Source organism: Ambystoma mexicanum, chromosome 13 (assembly GCF_040938575.1).
Source record: "Ambystoma mexicanum isolate Mex_15411 chromosome 13, UKY_AmexF1_1, whole genome shotgun sequence".
Classification (NCBI taxonomy): Eukaryota; Metazoa; Chordata; class Amphibia; order Caudata; family Ambystomatidae; genus Ambystoma; species Ambystoma mexicanum.
The window spans coordinates 718,679,148-718,696,664 of NC_090938.1; the positions used below are offsets into that span (position 1 = coordinate 718,679,148).

A 17,517-nucleotide genomic window follows, 5' to 3' on the forward strand; every position below is an offset into this window, starting at 1 on the left:
TTACCTTGTCCTTGAACTTTGTTTCTAATTTCCAGTGTCTGCTCCACGTGACTCCTATCCCTGTTACCTTGTGTCTCTCAAGTCCTTTTCATTTTGTTTTCTTGCTGTGATCTGCTATCTCCTTAACCACTCAAGTTGCCGACCTGGACTGCTCAAAGGATTTCTGTCTCCTCTCGATTTTGGCTTACCACTGTCTTCCACGTTGCGGACGCGGACCGCTCCACGGATTTCTACCTCTGCTCGATATTGGATTGTTCTTGCCATCACGTTGCTGACCCGGATTGTTAAATCGACTGTTTCCGTCTCTCATTCTTCTAATCTTACCTGCACATCGGACTTCCATCGAACTGCACTCTGGATTGGATCCTCGCCTCTGATCACTACCTGGTAGTCCAGAAGCCTCTCACTCCCTTTCATCCCGGTACGGACTAGAGACTTCCTGGTACTCAGAGGGTGTTTTGGGAGCGTCCGCGTTCCGTCGGGCTCTTCAAGTGACTTCCTGGCCACTAGGCGTTCCGTTGTCTGCGGGAGTAGTTCTGTCCCATGGTGTTGCTTCCGGACCTACCCCAAAAGAAATCATTCATCTATTCTGCACGTCAGAGGCTGATCATCAACAGGAACACGCTAAGGGCCCATCTAATCCTTCCTGATCTCTTGGTCCTTCCCATTTCTTTTCGTTATACCAAAATCTCACTATTGTATCTTTGCACCTTGTTCCCTCCAGATTTGCATACCTCCTTGCCACTCGATTGATTCCACCCATATCGACCAACCAGGGTTGTGTTATACTTTATTTGTGAGAAGCTCTGTTAAGGTTAGTCCTGTTTAGATACACTGTTACCTGCTTCTTAAAAGCTAATGGCCTTTTGTTAACGTGCCTTTTTCCTTTCCGGCTCTAGGTCTGCTCATCGTGTTTGGGTCCATTCTTCCAAATAATAGATCCCTTGGTATGGTATTTTAACTCCATACACAGGGTTACATTGTTGGGTAGAATTCTTCGTCTACACTCCGTGGGCAAGTTATCAGGCTACCCTGACATAATCAGAAGCCGTATCCATGGACCCAAACGAGCCTTTGGCCCAAATAGTACAAATGGTCACAGATTTACGTGCAGATATGACTGCTGGCCATGCCACTACTCAGCAACGTATCAATGAAATTCAGGCCGGTATGCAACCATCTGGACCCTCGGTCCCCGAACTGGCACAACCTTCGGGTTCTGGCTTAGCCCCTCCTAGCCGGATTCTGGGCCGGTGTACATGACGGCTCAATTTCCTCTGGCTCAGCCTGAGAGATTCAGTGGGGACCGCAGAACATACCGTACCTTTTTGAATCAATGTCGCTTGCATTTCCTCTGTAGGCCGTCCTCCTTTCCCAATTCTGCTACTAAAGCTGCTTTCCTGTTGTCACATTTAGAGGGTACAGCAGCAGCATGGGCAAATCCATTGCTGGAACAGGGAAGTCCGTTACTGTTTGACTGTGACGCCCTTATCGCAGCTATGAGTAGAGTATTTGATACTCGTTAGAAGACTCAAGCAACGGATCTTGAACTATTAGGGTTACATCAAGGTGACTCTCCATTGTTGGCATATCTGGCTAAATGTAATCAACTCATAGCTGAGACAGGTTGGCCTGAAGATAAGAAGGCTTCCATGTTTTATAAAGGTTTATCTGAATCCTTAAAAGACACTTTGGGCCGCTACTTCTACCATCCCGGATGGCTGCAGCCCCCTGGTAGTGAATGCAACCGCCTCAAGCTGAACCAACCCCCCACAACACTCAAGAGTGGCAATACCTTGATATAGACAGAGCAACCTTAAAATAAATACGGCTTGCAAATCAATCTCTCCCCCCGAAAGATATCGCTTGGGGAGGCTTCATCCCTCACCCTCCCAGGAGACCCTGTCTATAGCAGACCCGGCCGTTGCCTATCCTTTCCCCCCCAAGCGTCCCCAGGTGTTCCCAGACAAAGAGATCGCTGCATCACGACTGCCCCCTGCGACCCAGCCAGAAGAGGATCCCCAGGGTCTCAGCCCTAGCAAAATGTCGAGACTCACCAAACCAGCCAAAACCGCAGACATTTCTACCATGCTCCTGGCAGCAGACAAGACAAGGAAACCGGACCCCCCTCCTAAACTCACCCCGCAGAAGCCCCCGGAAGAGCAAGGTAATCTCGCCACCAAAGATGACATGGTGGCCTTCATGCGGGACATCAAAGCTGAGTTCCGGTCCTGCATGACCGAACCCACCACACGGCTAGAACAAACGGACCAACGACTCACTGAAGCGGAACAGAGGATAGGAGAGGTCGAAGACTTGACCCAGAGCCATGACGCAACGATAATAGAAATGCAACGCGAGATCCAAGCGCTCCAGTCCAGTAACGAGATCCTCGAATTTAAGCAAGAAGACTTAGAAAATAGGGCTCGACGAAATAATCTGCGCATCCGAGGGGTCCCATCAGCTATTCAAGACAAAGAGCTACCGGAATATATAAGCAATTTCTTCCAGGCTCTCCTCCCGCTTGTGGACAAAGCCCAACTCGTCCTGGACCGAACGCACAGATTGCGCCCGAGACGAGGAGTAGATTCGGACGGCCCCCCGGATGTGATCACTAGGGTCCACTTCTATGCCACCAAGGAGGCCATCTCAGCGATAAGCCGCACCAAAGATGAACTTTCATTCATGGGTACCCCCCTGCAGATATTCCAAGATCTCTCCCTGATCATCATACAGAAAAGCAGAGCTCTCAAGCCCTTGACCCTGTTCCTCCAGAGCCAGCAGATCCGCTACCGATGGCTCTTCCCCGCTACTTTACAATTCTCGTACCAGGGAACCCTGCGTAAAATCAGCCATCTGGAAGACACGAAATCTATCTTACACCGAGCTCTCCAGAGACCTCACTCACCTCCAGTCCACACCTCCCGCCAGAGGAACCAGATCAATCACCCCAAAGACAGCAGCAGCAACCCTGGTCTAAAGCACAGAGACGCCGGAAGATGAAATGATCTAGATGTCTTCTTCTATTGTGCTAATATCGACCCCGGAGCCAAAACAAAGCATAGCAATGCCGCGGGCCCCGAACGGCCCAGTATCCACTCCGAGGAGTATGTCACCAACTCACCCTTGGAGCCGAACTAATCTCGATGGTTCGACCCCCGCCCCGTTGGCGAGGAAAATTGTCTTGGCCCTGTTGGCCGTGGTGGTGGCTGCGCAGAAAACCCCGGCCCCCCACACATTCTTGAGCTCTCCCTCCCGTTTAAGTTCGCCCGCCCGTTGGTTGGCCCACTCAGATAAAAGTTTACCCTCCCATTGGAGGATACAGAAAACCCAGCCGCAGGAAAACTTAGCTAACTCTGAGTCACGAAATGAAGACTGAATACCCCCAGACCCCCACGAGGAGCAGTATTCCATCCCAGAGGACATCCAGGAGGCTTCCCCGCCACACCAGAAACTAAGGTTTCTAACTTTGAACGTTAGAGGCCTCAACGCCCCACAGAAGCGGAAAGCGATCCTAAAACGCATTCAGAATGACAAGGCCTCCATTGTCTTCCTACAAGAGAGACACCTGATTCCGGCGGACTTCACAAGGCTCAGAGATCGGCAATTCCCACTACAGTTCCTGGCATCGAACGGAACAAAGAAGGGTGGCACAGCAATCTTAATCGCCAAAGATTTGAAGCCGCGAATCCTGGACTCTAAGCTGGGCCCCGATGGCCGCTTTGTGGCGGTGAAGTGCCGAATTCTCGGCCAACTATACACGTTGATCTCAGTATATGCCCCGAATGAAGAGCAGGAGGCATTCTACTCGACCCTGGAAAGCACCCTCCTGCCGTTTGCTGAGGGTCAGACCATCATCGGGGGAGATTTCAACTGAGTCCCCAACCCATTAGTAGACAGATCACACCCCCCAGCCCGCTGAGACTTTGGCTTGGCGATTGCTTTGCTTAAATTGTTCCGAACCTTCGACGTGGTGGATACCTGGAGGATCCTCCACCCAGAGGAGCGAGACTACTCGTGCTACTCTTATGTGCATAGAACTTACTCACGCATCGACCTCCTGTTGGCATCCCCGCAGATCCTGTCATACACAGATGATGTCTTCATAGGCCCCAGAATCCATTCAGACCACGCACCCATAATGCTAACGCTAAGAGCTCATAATCCAGACCCGTCCCCAAGACGCAGATGGTCTCTTTATGACCCGATCCTAAACGATATGGCCACCAGAGACGTAGTAGCTAAAACAATAAAGCAGTTCTTCGAAGATAATAAAAACGAAGATACTTCCCCAGCGAATACGTGGGACGCAATGAAGGCCGTGGTGAGAGGGGTACTGATCTCCCGGGGAGCGGCCTACCACAAACAAAAACAACAGTCCCGCCGCATCCTAGAAGACAAGGTCCTGGAGGCGGAGACGGCGTGTAAGGCCAGAAACTGGTCCCCGAGAACCTACCGAGCCTTGCAGACGGCCCGAAAGAAACTAGAGGCCCATTACGCGGAGGACACAGCCCAGCTACTAACCAAAACTAAGCAAAGCTACTATGCCAGAGGAAACAAGGTGAATAAATTCCTGGTGGAAAAACTGGCAAGAATCAAGAGGAGGAACACTATAATAGGCCTCTGAGACCCCCAGGGAGCAGTACAGTTCGCAGATCGGGATAAGTTGAGAATTGCAGAGGCTCACGTGACCGAAACTATGTCAGCTACCCAAAAACCCTGTGGAGAGCAGCAGTCCAACCTGCGGGAAGCCGCCTTACCCAAGCTCTCAACTACAAGTAGAAAAGAGTTGGAGGCCCTGATTACCAGCGAAGAGATCGACGAGGCTGTTAAAAGCTTAAGAACTAGAGCCCCGGGCCCGGATGGTTTCTCGTCTCGATTTTTTTAACTCTTTCGGCCCCAGCTACTAGCTCCAATGACGACCCTCTTCAACTCCTTCGCCACCTCTGGATCAACAACCCCATCGATGAAAGAGTCGATAACAGTATTAGCGCTGAAACCAGGAAAAGACCCCAGAGATATCGCAGCATATCCACCCATCTCCTTATTAAACCTGGATGCAAATATTTATTCAAAGGTCTTGGCAAACCGATTAGCGAAGCTTCTTCCGGACATTATAGACACAGACCAGACGGGATTTATTCTAAACAGAGCCACCACGGATAATACTCGCAGAGTCCTCAACCTGATCGAGATAGCTAGGCAAGGCTTGCAGAAACTCGCCCTGCTAGCCTTGGACGCGACCAAGGCTTTTGACAAAGTAGGCTGGTCGTTCCTCCGTCTCACCCTGGAATCGTTCGGCTTTGGGCCCACCTTCTTAAAGCTAATCTTAGCGAACTACCAAACCCTGACCACCCTTCTCCGAGTGAACGGCCTGCTAACCAGCCCGATCTCCCTAACATGCGGCACCAGACAGGGCTGTCCCCTCTCTCCCCTACTGTTTGCTATGGTTATGGAATCTCTGGCCCAGCGGATCCGCCTCAACACCAGAATCAAAGGCCTCCAAGTGGGCCCCACCCAGCACAAGATCGCGCACTACGCTGATGACGTGATGCTAACCATTACAGACACCTCCCAGTCCTTGAGAGCCGCCCTAGCGGAAATCCACAGATTCGGGAAGGTGTCCGGATTTGCCATCAATTTTGTGAAATCAACAGCGTTGGGGATAGGCTTAGATCAGAGAGACAAGGCATCCTTCAGCTCCCAGTGCGCGATCCCACTAAGTGACACATCCATCCCCTACCTCAGGGTTCGGATCCCCGCTAACCCTGGAGACATCTATCGGATAAACTTCCCGCCCCTGATGAAAACGCTGGAAAAAGACCTAGACGCCTGGCTCAAGCAGGAAATATCCCTAATAGGTCCTATTATGGCCTGTAAGATGAATTTGTTGCCACGATTTCTATACGCCTGCTCAGCTCTTCCCATCATAGTCCCCCGCCCCCAGCTGCAGCGACTTCAGAGGAAGATATTTGAATTCATATGGAGGGGGAAGAAAGCTTGCATCCCGCGGAGGACCATGCTGTGTGCCCCGGACCAGGGAGGCTTGGGGGTCCCTGACCTCCAAAAATACCAAATGGTGGCGCAGATAGCTCACACCCGGGCTTGGACTATAGCGTCAGGGCGCCCCAAATGGATGGACATAGAACAATCCCGATTACCTCTCCCCCTGCGCTTTCTCTTGCACCTGCCGACTTCACTGCGGCGGTCGTGGCCAGCCATTTTGTCATCTACTAAGCAGACGTTGAAGGCATGGGATTGGGCCCGCAAATCCAGAGGTATCCCGAGAGACCTGGGCCCCTCAGCTCCAGTCTTCCACAATCCGGCGTTCTCACCTGTATCTTCCCCCTCGAACTTTAAAAACTGGATCGCCGGAGGCCTCAGCTCCCTAAGCCAACTGTTCGAAGGAACCCAGCCGCTGACATTCGCCCAATGCAAAAGTGCGTTTAATCTCTGGGAGTCAGACGGGTTTTCATACTGCCAAATCAGGCACTGGTGCTCACATCCCCAGATGCGAGAGGCGGCCACCCGGGACCTGGACTCCTTGGAATTAACGGTGGCAGACCCTCCAGCCCGAAGGCGGATCTCGACGCTGCATCGATTATTCCAGGTGAATCTATTGTCAATTAGAGCGACATATATGTCGCAGTGGGAGAAAGACCTAGGGCATCCAATCCAGGATCAAGACTGGACCGATATCTGGTCCCGCACGCACTCATCTTCTTTCTGCATCACCAACCGAGAATGCGCACATAAACTGCTCATGAGATGGTATTTCCCACCGCTTCAACTACACCACTTCAATCAGTCGCTGAACCCACAGTGCTGGCGTCGCTGTGGCTCGCCAGGCTCTTATCTACACATGTGGTGGTCATGCCCGGTGGTGACGGTCTTTTGGGCCCAATGTATAGCTATCATCGCAGACATAACCCAGATCTTGTTGCCATTAGAACCGGAACCACTCCTGCTGGGGACCCCGATTCCAGACATCTACCCAAAATCGGGGGCGCTCGCGGGCCTCATCACACAATTGCTCTTGGCCGCTAAAATCACAATAGCACGGACATGGAAGTCTCCGGAAGGCCCCTTAACGGTGTTGTGGTGGTTGAAAATCTGGGACATCTTCATTGCTGAGAAAATCATGGCAGCAAATAAAGGCCGCCTCCACCGTTTCACAAACATTTGGTCGCCGGTGATAGACTATGACCTGCACTTCCCGGCGCTGACATACAAACCGCGCCTAGTGACATATTCCCAGCGGGCGGCAGACAGGGAACAGACTCAATCGATAGAGGAGCAGGCCCCGGAGGATAGCCAGACTCAGCATCTGATGACGTAAGCTCGGAGAGGAAGGAGGACGACTGAGCGGCGTAGGGGAAGACAGGAGTGATTGAGTCAGGAATTGGACTTAATGGGCGAAGAGACAGTCCACAGGAGACTGCTGGAACTAAAGGGTGGGAGCGGGTGTCTGGGGATATACAACTGTATGTTAATGCTGTTACAAAGTGTTGAACTGATATGCTAATTTGTTTTCCTGTGCGCTAACCAAAAATAAACAAGTTAAAAAAAAAAGAAAATGACATTGCAAGGAGCATCATCAGTCTTTGATATTTGGAGGTACCATGGAAGTGGCCTCACAACAGGTTGCCACAAGTAAGCCAAGTGGCAAATAACTTTGTTGTGCAAAATACCTAAATTGACTATTATTATATATGAAGCAACTCTATAGTCATTAGGCTTCTTTTTTTAATAATAGCATGATATATTAACAAATACTATGAAGTGAATCACTTACGGAGCTGCAGATAAGTCATTAGATGATTTGCCCAGGATCACACACACTTTGGTAAATGGTGAAACCGGGATGTGGACAATTTAATCAACTGAATACATCTTCCCAGGTTTAGTTGATCTAGCCATTTATTAAGTTTTGTTTTGCATTTCATGGGCTTAAATAATATTTTATTTATAGCAAAGCCTTGGAAGCAAACCACATTACATAATAAACTATCCTTTCATAATAAACTAGTTTTACAGTATAAACATTGTCATAGAAATATGTTGAGCAATAGGAGAATGGCTTTAGTTTTATTCTCCCCACCCTGCATGCAAAGTCACAATAGCATCATGCAGATGATTGTGAGCTTAACAAATCCCCCAAAAAAATAAAAAAATAAAAAAAGACACTTTGGCAACTGTACCCATAGTGCCAACCACGGTCCCTGAACTTTTGGATATGGTACTTCAAATGAACGCTAGGAGGGCTGAAAGGAAAGGAGAAAAGAGACCCTTAGTACCTTTGGCCATGACTACCCCGGCTCCAGTTCCTGTAGGTCCTGAGCCCATGCAGATTGGTGCAGTGTGGGGGCCTTTGACCACGGAGGAAAGGGAGGCAAGGAAAAATAAATTAGTCTGGGATTCCGCTGCTAACAAGGCTTTCGAGATGCTGAAGTTGGCCTTTACCTCTGCTCCAGTTCTACAACACCCAGATCCGTCCCAACCGTTTGTGGTTGAGGCTGATGCTTCGGATGTGGCTTTGGGGGCTATCTTGTCTCAACAACGCTGAGACTCACAAGAACTTCATCCGGTGGCTTATCACTCCAGGAAGCTCAATCCCCATGAGCGTAATTACACCATTACTGAAAGGGAGTTGTTAGCTGTCAGAGATGCCTTTCTTGTTTGGCGACATCATTTACTTGGCACTTCGAGTCGGTTCAAGTATTTACAGACCACCGCAATTTAGTGGCCTTACAATCCGTGAAATGTACAACGGCTAGACTTGCACGCTGGCATGAGTTCTTTTCGGCATTTAAATTCACAATAACTTATCGTCCTGGGGCCAGGCATACTAAGGCCGATGCATTGTCTCGCATTCCGGGGAATGCAATTCAGCGGGCTGATCAGGATTCACTTTTGTTCCCACATCAAGTAGTATGCGGCTGTACTATGGACACATCTCTCAGAACACTTTTACTTACTTGGGTTGACCAAAACCCGGAGGTAGTCAAGAAGGATAACATCACTATCATTCAATCTCTGCCTTATGTTCAAGATAGTTTTTTTTTTGCCTACGATAGAAACTCGCAAGTTGGCCTTGCAATGGTGTCATGACTCCAAATTCTTGGCACATCCGGGTTCTCGGAAGACCCTAGAATTATTACACAGGTGGTGTTGGTGGCCAAAAATGGCAGGAGATGTAAATCAATACATATCTACCTGCGCAGTATGTGCTCAGAGTAAAGTCGTACATACTAAACCCATGGGATTGCTAAATCCATTACCAGTCCCCAAGGTATCATGGACCATGATTTCCATGGATTTCATTGTTGAACTGCCCTAAATCCGTGGTTATGACACCATTTGGGTCTTGGTTGATTATCTCACTAAGTCTGCTTTGTTCGTTCCATGTCGGGGTTTGCCTTCAGCTCCCGTGTTGGCCGACTTATTCATCAACCAAGTTTTCAGGCGATTCGGCCTGCCGTGTATTATTATCACTGATCGTGGCTCACAATTCACGTCTCGTTTCTGGAGGGCTGTAACTTCTACTTTGGGTGTTGAGGACAGATATTCCAGTGCGTATTATCTGCAGACTGACAGACAGAGCGGGTGAACACTACCTTGGAACAGTTTCTGAGATGTCTTTTGTTGCATTACCAAGGGTCTTGGCTGTCTCTCTATAAGTTTGCCTATAATAACTCGATACACACAGCCACAGGTACTATGCCATTTTTTGCCTTGTATGGACATCATCCGTGCACCTTGCCATTGCCCCTGGTTACGTCCTCGGCTAACCCAGCAGCTCAGTCCTGCGTCAGATCATTGGTCAAACTGCAGGCGGAGGTTAGGCTACATCTGCTGAATGCCCAACGCTGCACTAAAGGTTTTGCTGACCTACGTAGCTTAAAATCGCCTTTATACGTCAAGGGTATGAAGGTCTGGTTGGCCACCAAACATCCTCATCTACTGGGTAGGAAGACCCTGCTACCACGTTTCACGGGTCCTTTTGAAATTACGGAGGTGATCAACCCGGTGGCGTTTCGCCTGAAGCTCCCTGATTCTTGGAAAATACATTCTGTATTTCATGTTTCACTCCTCAAGCCTTTACAGGGTGATACCAGGTTTATAGCTCATGACCGTCCTCTTCCCGTATTGGGCTCGGACGAATACGAAGTGCAACAGATCCTCGATACCAAGATATTACGTGGGGTTCGGTTATTTTTGGTGGACTGGAAATGATACAGGCCGGAGGATCGGACCTGGGAACCTCTCTCTCATATCCATGCCCCTGCCTTGTTGCGAGATTTCTGGTCCTCGCGCCGGGGGAGGCGTTCTTTGAGGTGGGGTACTGTCAGGAACCCTAGTGACCCCTCTACTCTTACGTCAAGTATTCCCAGGAGTTTGTCTAATAATAATTCTAGAGTGTCCAAACCATCCCAAGTATTGCCTGTTGCTATTCTGTCTTCCACGTTGCCGACCCGGACCACTCCACGGATTTCTACCTGTGCTCGATATTGGATTGTTCTTGCCATCACGTTGCCGACCCGGATTGTTAAATGGACTGTTTTCGTCTCTCATTCTTCTAATCTTACCTGCACATCGGACTTCCATCGAACTGCACTCTGGATTGGATCCTCGCCTCTGATCACTACCTGGTAGTCCGGAAGCCTCTCACTCCCTTTCATCCCGGTACGGACTAGATACTTCCTGGTACTCAGAGGGTGTTTTGGGAGCGTCTGTGTTCTGTCGGGCTCTTCAAGTGACTTCCTGGCCACTAGGCGTTCCGTTGTCTGCGAGAGTAGTTCTGTCCCATGGTGTTGCTTCCGGACCTACCCCAAAAGTGATCATTCATCTATTCTGCACGTCAGAGGCTGATCATCAACAGGAACACGGTAAGGGCCCATCTAATCCTTCCTGATCTCTTGGTCCTTCCCATTTCTTTTCGTTATACCAAAATCTCACTATTGTATCTTTGTACCTTGTTCTCGCCAGATTTGCATACCTCCTTGCCACTCGATTGATTCCACCCATGGTTGTGTTATATTTTATTTGTGAGAAGCTCTGTTAAGGTTAGTCCTGTTTAGATACACTGTTACCTGCTTCTAAAAAGCTAAAGGCCTTTTGTTAACGTGCCTTTTTCCTTTCCGGCTCTAGGTCTGCTCATCGTGTTTGGGTCCATTCTTCCAAATAATAGATCCCTTGGTATGGTATTTTAACTCCATACACAGGGTTACATTATTGGGTAGAATTCTTCATCTACACTCCGTGGGCAAGTTATCAGGCTACCCTAACAATGGGGAGGAGAGCTGACTCCATTAACAAACTCAAAATTCTACCAAATTATCCACTCAGAACTGCGCTAAGTATCCCTAAAAGATAACACATTTCCGAGGCTAGACGAAAGAACAATTGGCTTTCAGTTAAGGATGGGATACAGCTCAAAACTGTATCCCTCACACATAAATGCCTAACCAACTCGGCTTCCAAATACTTGATTGAGAACATTGTCAGAAAAACCTCAACACGCCCTATGCAGACATTGAACTCTTTATGTCTAAAGGTCCCTAGATTTAAGCTGAAAAAAGTAGGGGATAGCAGCTTTCCTTTTATGGCCGCCCAGCTCTGGAACTCTCTACCCACCACCCTTAGAGCCGACCAGTCCTGTAGTTTTAGGAAACTTACTAAAAATTGGCTCATTGCTAATGATTCATAAAGATCTCTAGAAAGTCTTGATCTGGTCTGTGTTATGTATATACTGTTTGTTGTTATGTAAGTTACCCATCCTTTAACCTTATGTAAAATACTGTGTACGCCTGGTGCAAATTATGTATCATTCGTCTGTAATCTGTCCTACACTGTATCCTACATGGAACAAGTGAATTGTACATTACCTGCATAATGCGCCCAGATACCTCTGGGTTTGGAGCACTATATAAATAAATAAACAAACAAACTCAGCCACCTTGATCCTTTATGTTATAACACTGACGTTCCTTTGCATACACATTCCCATTTACACAATTCTGTATAAGAGATAGGGCAGGCATTCGTTTTTTTAGTATAGGCTATTTTGATTTGACATAGACTGACTAGTACTGTGTTTTCTTTATTATTTGATGGTAGATAAAACTCCCATCATAGCTATAGGGCAAAGTAGAGTTTTTCCAAACACCAAGAATTTAATAAAGGTTTTGAAACTTGCATCTCTTGTGTCAGTGTCATACTTGTGATACCATGCCTCCCTTACAGGATAGATAGGGTTTTCCTTCTTCAGTTTCTCACAATAAAAGTCTATAGCTACCACAATACCACCTATGTGTAAGTCTACTCCATTCACACCCTTGCACTACCCAGAAGGGCAAGACGAGTACCACGAGTCCCACAACATTTACATCATCCTTGGGACCCCTTTGTTGAGGAATGAAGAGACCAATGCCAGAAGACCTCGGAGGAGCTCAAGCAGGCCCTCACTACAGCACCAGCCCTGGCCCATGCAGATCTCCAGCAGCCTTACATCCTGCACGTGGATGCAAGTCTGGAGGGATTGGGGGCCATCCTGTATCAGGAGACCAATTGGGAGACAAGATCCATCGCACAGCCACCCTTGGGTGGTCCTTAGACAGTGGGATCAGCGGGACAGCTAAGAGGCGGGGCAAGGGAAATAACAGTGAGTATAGAGTTCATAGAGTGTGGACTTGTCCGCCTACACCCATCTCTTGCTCACAGCATCACAGACCATCCCCCGCTACACTCTGTTGCCACCTGCTGATGAAAGTGTGAACTGATTTTGCACTGACATCCTAAGCATTTTATATATGATATTTTATGTCAGCAACTGAGACCAGTAGAAGCAATTTCCAACTGTTTGCTATCATATCAATTTACTAACAATGGCGTTCGTGTGCATCTCTTGAATTGCTATGAAGGAAATTCTAGAGGTGATTTTATTGTATTGATTACATTTTTAATGTTATTGTTTAATACCTTGATGCCGATAATTACATACTTATATATTTTCATTAACAACTGAATTTAGTGGAAGCAGACATGGAGCGACTTGAGCTATCCACCCTTGCTGTAATTATTCTTTGCATTTGTTAGTTTTTCACTTAAAGGCAGCCTGTGCTGGTACACATTCCAGTTGACTATTTCCAAATAGTTTCTTTTGGATCCAGTTGCCAAAATATGGTTTTTGTTCTTCTGAATTACTATAAAAAAAGTTCAAGGGGTGATCCTTTCGTATCATTGTGCTGTTGACACTTCCCCTATAGTGCTTATATAATGTCCCTATGGAAGAAATGTTGCACTTCCGGTTCTATAGCTGCCTGATCCCCCTCTCATCTACAGTAAATCCTCTTCATGCTGCTAACACTTTCCTCTAACTCTGTGATCAAGTCCTATGGGTGGTGTGATGAATTGCAGGATTCAGTCACTTATCCCCAGGCGGGAGCCTGTCCCTGTGAGGCTAGGGAGGTGAGCCTGCTATGCAATACCCTCCCTAAGGGTAAAGGCAAGTGGGACCTCACCGGGAGAGGCCCCCCCTTGAGGACAAGGACTCCCATTTAGCTGAGGAACTCAACCCTAAAGCATTAGTGAGGACCAAGTCTCAGAAAGACCAAACCAATATCTGTTACTGTGATGTAAAACCATTGGTATACTATGAAGAAGTATATTTTGAAGATACCGAAAAGAAGATTCAAGAGCAATACAGATCACTTCAGCATCAAGTGCTGTGAAGAAGAAGAGTGATCGATGCATACGGAACAGTCAAGCATCAAGTACTGTGAAGAAGAAGACAGATCAGGTAATACAGAGTACTCAAGAGAAAGAGAAGAAGAACTGAGATCCTATGCACGTGATAAAACGAGAAGGAGGAGACGAAGCAGGAAGAGAGACCTGGGAGTTTCAAACCTGCTTTGTGTGGAGAGAACCCCAGGAAATTCCAGCAGGTGTTGCTGAAGAGAAGGAGATACTGCGAGGAACCCTGCTGACCGAAGAAGGGACTAGCTGGCGTGGAAGACGGCAGCGCAGAGCGCTGAAGGCAGGATGAGTTGGGGCAGAGAAACCCCAAGGAAGCAAGCTGTTTGTAAGTGGTGGTGTGAACCAGAAGGGGTGGACTGTGCAGTCCAACAACTACACCGACACCACAGAGCCTCTGACAACCTGGGATAGGTTCGGAGCAAGAGAGAAAACCAGCGAAGAGAGAGAAGCCATCCTGAAGAAGATTGAAGAGTTTCCCATCCTTCTGACAGGCCCAGTGACATTAACCCCAAGACAAAAAGGTAACGTGGGCAGCAGAAGACCCGGGAGGGAACACAAACATAATGAGTATACGAATCATACTCGTCCCAGTAACCCTGAAGAGAGAGGGTCAAGGGAGAATTGTTACTGGCACAATCATATTCGTCCAAGTAACCCTGGAGAGAGTGAGCTAAGCAAGAATCTTTATTGCCATAATCATACTCGTCTCAGTGACCCTGAAGAGAGAGAGAGTCAAGTGTGAATTGTTACTGGCACAATCATACTTGTATCAGAAGGATAGCTCAGGGGCAACACGCTCGCCTCGGAAGCAAGAGGACGCGGAGCAACACAGGTTCGATCCCAGGGTCCGCGCTTAGAAACCTCTGAGCATTAAGCACATTATAAATAACCAATTATAATTATAATTATATACTCGCCCCAGTAATACAGAAGAGAGCCAAGAGTGAATCCTTACTGGCACAATCATACTTGTCCCAGTAATACAGAAGAGAGAGAGAGTCAAGAGTGAATCATTACTGGACAATCATACTGGTCCCAGTAATACTGAAGAGAGAGCCAAGAGTGAATCATTACTGGCACAATCATACTCGTCCCAATAATACAGAAGAGAGAGAGAGAGAGCCAAGAGTGAATCATTACTGGCACAATCATAATGGTCCCAGTAATACAGAAGAGAGAGAGCCAAGAGTGAATCATTACTGGCACAATCATAATGGTCCCTGTAATACAGAAGAGAGAGAGCCAAGAGTGAATCATTACTGGCACAATCATAATGGTCCCAGTAATACAGAAGAGAGAGAGCCAAGAGTGAATCATTACTGGCACAATCATAATGGTCCCAGTAATACAGAAGAGAGAGAGCCAAGAGTGAATCATTACTGGCACAATCATACTTGTCCCAGTAATATAAAAAAGTGGAAATCAAGCCAAGACCATTACTGGAAGAGAGAGCAGGAAACCGCTAATCGGGACATGAGCGTGGGAGCCGAGAAAGTGAGAAACCTTATGGAAGAGTGAGTAACTGGCCCAGCCAGAAAAGGAAGTGGACTTTGCATCAAGAGGGAACAATAAGGACATTAGACCAAAAGAGAGATCGAAGGAAGATAAAGAGGGGAAAGCAAAGTGGCAAGAACACAGTGGAAAAACTGAAGAACCCTATCTCTGAACTGTGTGAACTTGATCAAGGAATTACCAAGAACTAAAAGTGACATTGCTGAAAAGCTAAATACAGGAGAAGGGAGTCATTCTCCTGATCCTTAGTTCTATATACAGTGGCAGGGATAGAATAGTTTAGAGTTGGACAGAGGACGGTTTTCTTTGGAGACCTACCGACGACTGAGGAGACAGTTAGGAGTTTCATCTTTGTGTTTAATATAAATTGCTTGAAAATGGATCAGAATCGCCTCTGTCCTTCTGACCCGCCACAGTGGATTGCTGCTGTTACAGGTCTGTAGATCCCCTATTCCCTCTAACCTTCAGTAGATCCACATCCTGCTGCTGACCCTTCCTCTCCAGCTCTGTGATCCGGTCCCTGGCAGTGATTCGCTGCTGTTACAGATCCATAGATCCCTGATCCTGTCTTAACTTTAATAACTCCACTTCCTACTGCAGACACTTCCTCTCTAGCTCTGTGATCCTGTGAGTGGCTTAGCTCTGTGATCCTGTGAGTGGATTACTGATCTAGTTCTATAGATCCCGTATCCCCTCTCACCTTCAGTAACTACACATCCTGCTACTGGCACTTCCTCTCCAGCTTGTAGTCAGGTCCCTGGTAGTGGATTCCTGCTGTTGCGGGTCTATAATTCCCGGATCCAGTCTTATCTTTAGGAACTCCCTTTCTTGCTGCTGGCACCTCTGTTCTAGTTCTGGGATCAGGCCCATTTGGGTGGATTGCTGCTCTAGATCGTTAGATTACTGGTCCCCTCTCACCTTCAGTAAATCCACATCCTGTTGCTGGCACTTCCTATGTGATCAGGCTCCAGTGAGGGGATCACTGCCCTAGTTCTATAGATCCCTGATTCCCTCTCACCGTCAGTAGATCCACATCCTGCTGTTGGCACCTCCTCTCCAGCTCTGTGATCAGGTCCCTGTGGGTGCTTTGCTGCTTCTCCAGTCGGGTCAGTTTCTCCTGAATCTTCATGTTCTCCTCTTGCTCCTTCTCCAGTCGGCTGAGCAGCTGCTGTTTCTCCTGCTCCAGAAACTGCTTCAGGTGCTCAAATGTACTAAGGATTTTCTCTCTCTGGTTCATAATGTTTCCCTTAAAAATGAGATTTAAAACAAACAAAAAACACACATTATATTTCTGATTATTATATTAATAATCAAAAAGTAACTTATATGAAACACCTGCAGTGGTTTCCTCTTAATAACTCCTATAATAATAAACCTAACACACGTGAATTATTGATTAATCACTGCCAATCAGCTAAAGGTCAGTATATTCCCCATATGGTGGCTCTGCCCGCACCCATGCTGTGATGTGCATCTGAAGCCCCTTTGCAACAATGGTGCACGCTGTATAAGCAACCCCATCTTTTGCCCTAGGCTGTGCATCACTGGTCCCTGTGTGCAGCAGTAGTGCTTCCTGTCTTAACCGTCATAGCCTGCCCTAGGCGGTGCACCAGTGGTCCCTGTGGGCAGCAGTAGTCCTCTCTGTATAAGCTCTCCATTTCCTACCCTAGGCTGTGCATCACTGGCACCTGTGTGCACCAGCAAAGCTCTCTGTTTACGCTCTCCGTCCCCTGCCCTAGGCTGTGCATCACTGGTCCCTGTGTGCAGCAGTAGTGCTCTCTGTATAAGTTCCCCATCTCCTGCCCCAGGTTGTGCATCACTGTTCCCTGTGTGCAGTAGCAATGCTCTCTGTATAAGCTCTGCATCTCCTGCCACCGGTTGTGCATCACTGGTGCCTGTGGGCAGCAGTAGTGCTCTCTGTATAATCCCTCCCCATCTCCTACCCCAGGCTGTGAATCACTGGTCCCTGTGTGCAGCAGTAGTGCTCTCCGTTTAAGCTCACCATCTCCTGACCCAGTCTGTGCATCACTGGTGCCTGTGGGCAGCAGTAGTGCTCTCTGTATAAGCCCCCCCCATCTCCTGCCCCAGGCTGTGCATCACTGTTCCCTGTGTGCAGTAGCGATGCTCTATGCATCTCCTGCCCCAGGATATGCATCACTGTTCCCTGTGTGTAGCAGTAATGTTCTCTATATAAGCTCTGCATCTCCTAACCTTGGCTGTGCATCACTGGGCCCTGTGTGCAGCAGT

General features: G+C 48.0%; 1 protein-coding gene across 3 annotated transcripts in view; it reads right to left on the reverse strand.

The window, feature by feature from the left end:
* Positions 1-17,517, reverse strand: part of LOC138521793 (E3 ubiquitin-protein ligase TRIM39-like) — a 241,519-nt gene that overhangs the window by 181,421 nt on the left and 42,581 nt on the right. For 2 of the 3 annotated variants that reach the window (XM_069634887.1, XM_069634885.1), the window contains exon 3: positions 16,289-16,516. The exons of the other annotated variant lie outside the window; for it this stretch is intronic. In XM_069634887.1, coding sequence (XP_069490988.1) covers positions 16,289-16,516 — 228 coding nt within the window. The remainder of the gene's footprint in view (positions 1-16,288; positions 16,517-17,517) is intronic. 3 annotated transcript variants of the gene reach the window in all.